A 6,423-nucleotide genomic window follows, 5' to 3' on the forward strand; every position below is an offset into this window, starting at 1 on the left:
TTATAACATGGCCAAAGAAAACCTACCTGAAATACGACGTTTTGATCTCATGTTGAAGGAGCATTATGTTGTATATTAACGTCTTTTGTAGCTAAAATATGTAATAAAAACAACAATTGCATAAGTTTTTTGTTGTATGTATGCGAAATACTATGCATGCAGTTCTATGATATAAAAAACAGAGGTTACAATGTTTAGAATGGTAGGGCCATTATATGTACTAGGTATAAAGGGGAATAAATCAGTATTTATGTTAATTTTTAGTATACCTGGCCCGAAGGGCCAAGTGAGCTTTTCTCATCACTTTGCATCCGTCGTCGTTAACTTTTACAAAAATTTTCTCTGAAACTACTGGGCCAAATTAAACCAAACTTGGCCACAATCATCATTAGGGTATCTAGTTTAAAATATGTGTCCGGTGTCACGGCCAACCAACCAAGATGGCCGCCATGGCTAAAAATAGAACAATGGGGTAAAATGCAGTTTTTGGCTTATATCTCAAAAACCAAAGCATTTAGAGCAAACCTGACATGGATGAAAATTGTTAATCAGGTCAAATCTATCTGCCCTGAAATTGTCAGATGAATTGGACAACCCATTGTTGGGTTGCTGCCCCTGAATTGGTAATTTTAAGGAAATTTTGCTGTTTTTGATTATTATCTTGAATATTATTATAGATAGAGATAATTTGTAAGCAGCAATGATGTTCAGCAAAGTAAGATTTAGAAATAAGTCAACATGACTGAAATGGTCAGTTCCGGTGACCCTCCCATATAACCAAGATGGCCGCCGCGGTTAAAAATAGAACATAGGGGTAAAATGCAGTTTTTAGGGCAAATCTCAAGGGTTTAAATGTTTATCAGGCCAAGGTCTATCTGCCCTGAAATTTTCAGATGAATCCGACAACCGGTTGTTGGATTGCTGTCCCTGAATTGGTAATTTAAGGAAATTTTGCCTTTTTTTGTTATTATCTTGAATATTATTAAAGATAGAGATAAACTGTAAACAGCAATAATGTACAACAAAGTAAGACATAAAAATAAGTCAACATGACCAAAATGGTCAATTGACCCCTTAAAAAGTTATCCTTTATAGTAAATTTTAAAAAAATTTCATAAAATTTGTAAATTTTTACTAACAGTTTCCACTGAAACTTAACTGGGCCAAGTTCATTATAAATACAGATAATTGTAATCAGCAAGAATACTCAGTAAAGCAGGATGTACAAACACATCACCATCACCAAAACACAATTTTGTCATGAATCCATCTGCGTCCTTTGTTTAATATTCACATAGACCAAGGTGAGCGACACAGGCCCTTTAGAGCCTCTAGTTCTAATTAAAGAAAAATACCGTGAATGATTTCCAGATGTATCGTTTCAAGGGAATACCCCAAATAATACACTTTCAAGCCGTTTATTACAATATCTTTAGCCCACTCTATGGATATTCGAGTATGATTACAACTTTTTACCACCATAGACGGTTCCCGCGTATCGATACATAAAAAAGATCCTAAACATCAGTTTCTGAAAAATATACTAATTGGTTGTCAAAGGTACCAGGATTATAATTTAATACGCCAGACGCGCGTTTCGTCTACATAAGACTCATCAGTGAAATTCAGATCAAAATAGGAAGTTTAGATATGATCCCTATGGCCAAGTTATTACGGTGAATCAAGATATCGTCCGAGACAGAGAGGTAAAACATTTTTTGAAAAAAGGACATCGTCCACAATCTAAAATATATTTGAAATAGTGTCGTCAGGTCAAAAAACTCTTTCCTCGTTTTATAAAAAAATGGAGTCAACGGGAAAATTCTGATAAAATTTCTCTTGGTTCTTTTTTTAATAAATGTATGAATGTTGTGGATATTCGAGAATCACATTTTGAAAATAATTCAGAAATTTATTAAAAGAGTACATCATACTCCTATTTCCAGAATAAGAAATAAATTTGGCGAACTTTGTTTGTGTTTGTACTGGTCGACAAAGCAGTCATCTCAGAGATGATGTTTGTACTGGTCGACAAAGCAGTCATCTCAGTGATGATGTTTGTACTGGTCGACAAAGCAGTCATCTCAGTGATGATATTTGTACTGGTCGACAAAGCAGTCATCTCAGTGATGATATTTGTACTGGTCGACAAAGCAGTCATCTCAGTGATGATGTCTGTACTGGTCGACAAAGCAGTCATCTCAGTGATGATGTTTGTACTGGTCGACAAAGCAGTCATCTCAGTGATGATGTTTGTACTGGTCGACAAAGCAGTCAACTCAGTGATGATGTTTGTACTGGTCGACAAAGCAGTCATCTCAGAGATGATGTTTGCACTGGTCGACAAAGCAGTCATCTCAGTGATGATGTGTGTACTGGTCGACAAAGCAGTCAACTCAGTGATGATATTTGTACTGGTCGACAAAGCAGTCATCTCAGTGATGATGTTTGTACTGGTCGACAAAGCAGTCGTCTCAGTGATGATGTTTGTACTGGTCGACAAAGCAGTCATCTCAGTGATGATGTTTGTACTGGTCGACAAAGCAGTCATCTCAGTGATGATATTTGTACTGGTCGACAAAGCAGTCGTCTCAGTGATGATGTTTGCACTGGTCGACAAAGCAGTCGTCTCAGTGATGATGTTTGTACTGGTCGACAAAGCAGTCAACTCAGTGATGATCATTGTACTGGTCGACAAAGCAGTCATCTCAGTGATGATGTGTGTACTGGTCGACAAAGCAGTCAACTCAGTGATGATGTTTGTACTGGTCGACAAAGCAGTCAACTCAGTGATGATGTTTGTACTGGTCGACAAAGCAGTCATCTCAGTGATGATATTTGTACTGGTCGACAAAGCAGTCATCTCAGTGATGATATTTGTACTGGTCGACAAAGCAGTCGTCTCAGTGATGATGTTTGCACTGGTCGACAAAGCAGTCAACTCAGTGATGATCATTGTACTGGTCGACAAAGCAGTCATCTCAGTGATGATGTTTGTACTGGTCGACAAAGCAGTCATCTCAGTGATGAGTGATGATGTTTGTACTGGTCGACAAAGCAGTCATCTCAGTGATGGTGTTTGTACTGGTCGACAAAGCAGTCATCTCAGTGATGATATTTGTACTGGTCGACAAAGCAGTCAACTCAGTGATGATGTTTGTAATGGTCGACAAAGCAGTCATCTCAGTGATGATATTTGTACTGGTCGACAAAGCAGTCATCTCAGTGATGATATTTGTACTGGTCGACAAAGCAGTCATCTCAGTGATGATGTTTGTACTGGTCGACAAAGCAGTCATCTCAGTGATGATGTTTGTACTGGTCGACAAAGCAGTCATCTCAGTGATGGTGTTTGTACTGGTCGACAAAGCAGTCATCTCAGTGATGATATTTGTACTGGTCGACAAAGCAGTCATCTCAGTGATGATATTTGTACTGGTCGACAAAGCAGTCATCTCAGTGATGATATTTGTACTGGTCGACAAAGCAGTCAACTCAGTGATGGTGTTTGTACTGGTCGACAAAGCAGTCATCTCAGAGATGATGTTTGTACTGGTCGACAAAGCAGTCATCTCAGTGATGATATTTGTACTGGTCGACAAAGCAGTCATCTCAGTGATGATATTTGTACTGGTCGACAAAGCAGTCAACTCAGTGATGGTGTTTGTACTGGTCGACAAAGCAGTCATCTCAGAGATGATGTTTGTACTGGTCGACAAAGCAGTCAACTCAGTGATGATATTTGTACTGGTCGACAAAGCAGTCATCTCAGTGATGATATTTGTACTGGTCGACAAAGCAGTCATCTCAGTGATGATATTTGTACTCGTCGACAAAGCAGTCATCTCAGTGATGATGTTTGTACTGGTCGACAAAGCAGTCAACTCAGTGATGATGTTTGTACTGGTCGACAAAGCAGTCATCTCAGTGATGATATTTGTACTGGTCGACAAAGCAGTCAACTCAGTGATGATGTTTGTACTGGTCGACAAAGCAGTCAACTCAGTGATGATATTTGTACTGGTCGACAAAGCAGTCATCTCAGTGATGATGTTTGTACTGGTCGACAAAGCAGTCATCTCAGTGATGATGTTTGTACTGGTCGACAAAGCAGTCATCTCAGTGATGATGTTTGTACTGGTCGACAAAGCAGTCAACTCAGTGATGATATTTGTACTGGTCGACAAAGCAGTCAACTCAGTGATGATGTTTGTACTGGTCGACAAAGCAGTCAACTCAGTGATGATATTTGTACTGGTCGACAAAGCAGTCATCTCAGTGATGATGTTTGTACTGGTCGACAAAGCAGTCATCTCAGTGATGATGTTTGTACTGGTCGACAAAGCAGTCATCTCAGTGATGATGATATGCTGTAAATACTACATGGACGTTCTAAAAAATAAAATTTATATTTATAAAATTCATCTACATTAATTCAAGTCCGTGCGCTCCAATAAGAATCATATAGTATAAAACAAACATATCATAACCAGATCACAGTTTAAGGCCTATTCTGAACATTTGAAGGTCCCTATTATATATTGGTAATATGTACTAACAAAAAAAACCAATAACATATCGTTTCATCTCGGCCTATAGTAAGTGTTCTACAGCTGATATGTCAGTGCTTTTAACTAGTTCCTTAACTACTATCAAGAAATTATCATAAAAGTATGTAATAAGATATTTGAAATAGTGGAATTAACTATTTTCGAAACGTACAAATTTCTGTGGATCTTTAAGATAAATAACGTACTTTTGTTGGTCCTTTTGATTCTGTTGACAGTTTTGATTTTTCAACTCTTTACACTATATACATTTCAACACAACCTTCTCAAACAAAAGGTTGTCCTATTATATTAAATGGTTGTTTGGTAAATCTGAATGTAAATTTATATTTGCTGCATCTCATTTAAGCTGTTAATATTTCCTTGATAATATTTATGTAAAAAATAAGATGTATGATGGCAAATGAGACAACTCTTCACAAGGGATTAAAATGACACAGAAATTAACAACTATATGTATGTAGACATTATAGGAGCATATATACACTACAGGCACGGGGATACATTTTACTGCATCAAACTCAATACTATGTGCATTTCGGCAGCAAAGTTTATCGACAAGTTGTAGGTATACCAATAAGGCGTACCAATTGCACAATTTTCATGGCAGACTTGGTTTTGTACTGTTATTAAACACAGTTTACGACCAAACTCAGCAAAGACCTAAACTTCATTTAAGTGTTTAATTCAGCAACACTGATCGTTATTTTGCCAAAGGACCAAGTGAGCATTTCTCATCACTTCGCGTCCGTCGTCGTTAACACCTACTCCCTTGACACCATTTGCGAGTATGGTCTTGAGGAAACGATGATAGTACGTCGGAAGGGGACGAAAAATGGCTGACCCGTGTTAAGAGAGAGCCATATCTCTTGCACGTTAAAGACACCCTTGTAGATTTCGAAAAAGAGCAGGCTAATGCCGCTACAAGGCAGCACTCGCACCCGCAAAGTGGAAAGGGATTAATATAAGTTGCAAAACTTGTTTCCCAATCCACTATAAATAAATATGTTTAAATAAAAAAATTAAATTAAACTCCTACAAAAATCTTCTCCTCTGAAACTACTGGGCCAAATTTAACCACACTTGGCCATAATCATCATTGGGGTATCTAGTTAAACAAATGTGTCCGATGACTCCGCACGCGAACCAAGATGACCGACATGGCTAAAAATAGTACATAGGGTAAAATACAGTTTGTGTCTCATATCTCTAAAACCAAAGCATTTAGAGCAAATCTGTCGAGATACAATTGTTCATTAGGTGAAGTTCTATCTGCCCTTATATTTTCAGACCAATCAGACAATCCGTTGTTGGGTTGCTACCCCTAAATTTGTAATTTTAGGCAAATTTTGCAGCTTGCCTTTAAATTTTCAGACCAATCAGGTAACCCGTTGTTGGGTTGCTATACCCTTGAAATTTAAAGAAAATTTTGCAGCTTTTGGTTATTATCTTCAATATTATTGTAGATAAAGATAAATTGCGAACAGCAATAATGTACAGCAAAGTAACCTAAATATAATTCAAAAAATGGTCCCCTTAAGGAGATATTGCCCTTTATAGTCAATTTTTAATCATTTTCATAAATACGTAAATTTTGGTAAATTTTTACAAAATATTGTAATTTTTTGCAAAATATTTTCCTCTGTAACCACTGGGCCAAGTTCGTTATAAATAGAGATAATTGTAAGCAGCAAGATTGCTCAGTAAAGTAAGATCTTCAAACACATCACCAAAACACAATTTTGTCCTTTGTTTAATATGAACATGGACCATCTTTAGAGCCTTAAATTACTGAGTTCGATCATAAACTGTGATTTATAACAGTAAATAAATGATGATATCAAAGGTACAAGGC

General features: G+C 37.2%; 2 protein-coding genes across 2 annotated transcripts; both read left to right on the forward strand.

Annotated features, from left to right (window-relative positions):
* The first annotated feature begins 467 nt into the window (after nucleotides 1-467).
* Nucleotides 468-3,034, forward strand: LOC139515407 (uncharacterized). The gene is made up of 2 exons (XM_071304977.1): nucleotides 468-472; nucleotides 2,236-3,034. Exons 1-2 carry the CDS (start codon nucleotides 468-470, stop codon nucleotides 3,032-3,034), a joined length of 804 nt encoding a protein of 267 aa, XP_071161078.1.
* Nucleotides 3,035-3,036: 2 nt separating this feature from the next.
* LOC139515408 (secreted protein C-like) lies at nucleotides 3,037-4,376 on the forward strand. The gene is made up of 2 exons (XM_071304978.1): nucleotides 3,037-3,155; nucleotides 3,452-4,376. Exons 1-2 carry the CDS (start codon nucleotides 3,037-3,039, stop codon nucleotides 4,374-4,376), a joined length of 1,044 nt encoding a protein of 347 aa, XP_071161079.1.
* The last annotated feature ends 2,047 nt before the right edge of the window (nucleotides 4,377-6,423 follow it).

Source organism: Mytilus edulis, chromosome 3 (assembly GCF_963676685.1).
Source record: "Mytilus edulis chromosome 3, xbMytEdul2.2, whole genome shotgun sequence".
NCBI lineage: Eukaryota > Metazoa > Mollusca > Bivalvia > Mytilida > Mytilidae > Mytilus > Mytilus edulis.